Consider the following 1,091-nt stretch of genomic DNA (forward strand, 5'->3'; position numbering starts at 1 on the left):
TATTTTTAGTAGAGACGGGGTTTCACCATGTTGGCGAGGCTGGTCTCGAACTCCTGGCTTCCTGGTTTCAAGTGATCTGCCCATCTCAGCCTCCCAAAGTGCTGGGATTACAGGTGTAAGCCACTGCGCCTGGCCAGAAAACCCAGGAAATAAAAAAGCAAGCAGAGAGAGTTCTGTTAAAGCTGCGAAGTTATTTGCTAACCAAAATCGTGGCTGAAATGGTTCCCTCTCCCACAAACTGCCATCAGCAAACATGAGATACAGCTGATTAAACTAAGTACCTCCACATTGACATTCCGGATTTGTACATTGATCAGGGAGAATTCCTGCTGCAAGGTCTGAGGCAGCCCCAGTTGATCTGATTTCCTCTCTTCCAGGAGATTTCTAGGGGGATCTTCCTTTAGGGCTAGCGGGAGAGAGAAGTTCAATGTTGGAAAGCATTTTTGAAAATGAATCAGAGAATAGGTCTGGGGTATCTGCCACAACTCTACAATGCGTAGAGTGGCACCTCACCTGAGACATCAGTTTGACAAATTACCTTCTTCCTCCCCATGGCTTGCATTGTGCTGGTGATCTGTATCTTCAGTGTGCAGGGTCTTCTCGGGTTCCGGCAGAAGGGAAATACTCTCAATGAACTCATCGACACCATCTAATATGTCATTTGCACAAAGCTGCAACAAAGGGTAGAAGATGTAGTTCTAGAGAAGTCAGTGGAAATGATCGTCATGTCTGATTAAAGAGTTCTGACTTAAAAATGGGAATGGCAAAGGATGGAGATGTGTCAGCCAAGAGCTGACATAATCAAAATAGATTTTACCCATTGCCAACTCTCCCTGGTTAAAGACTGGGGATAATAGACTCTATTATTCAGCCCTGGAAATTTTTTATCATGTTTGGAGTTTATGCAAGCCTCAGAAAAAAAATTAATTTAAACTCCAATCCTTGATGGAGTTATTCAGCTAATCCAGGAGCAAAAATACCATAATACCAAAAATACCGGCCAGGTGTGGTGGCTCATACCTGTAATCCCAGTACTTTGGGAGGCCGAGGTGGGCGGATCACCTGAGGTTAGGAGTTTGAGACCAGCCTGA

At 44.6% G+C, this 1,091-nt stretch overlaps 1 protein-coding gene across 1 annotated transcript in view; it reads right to left on the minus strand.

Moving 5' to 3' along the window:
- Positions 1-1,091, minus strand: part of WDR59 (WD repeat domain 59) — a 152,038-nt gene that overhangs the window by 61,593 nt on the left and 89,354 nt on the right. The window contains exons 12-13 of the mRNA XM_011976799.1: positions 539-671; positions 282-406 (exon numbers count right to left, since the gene is read on the minus strand). Coding sequence (XP_011832189.1) covers positions 282-406; positions 539-671 — 258 coding nt within the window. The remainder of the gene's footprint in view (positions 1-281; positions 407-538; positions 672-1,091) is intronic.

This window comes from Mandrillus leucophaeus, unplaced genomic scaffold, assembly GCF_000951045.1.
Source record: "Mandrillus leucophaeus isolate KB7577 unplaced genomic scaffold, Mleu.le_1.0 Scaffold17, whole genome shotgun sequence".
Taxonomy (NCBI): domain Eukaryota; kingdom Metazoa; phylum Chordata; class Mammalia; order Primates; family Cercopithecidae; genus Mandrillus; species Mandrillus leucophaeus.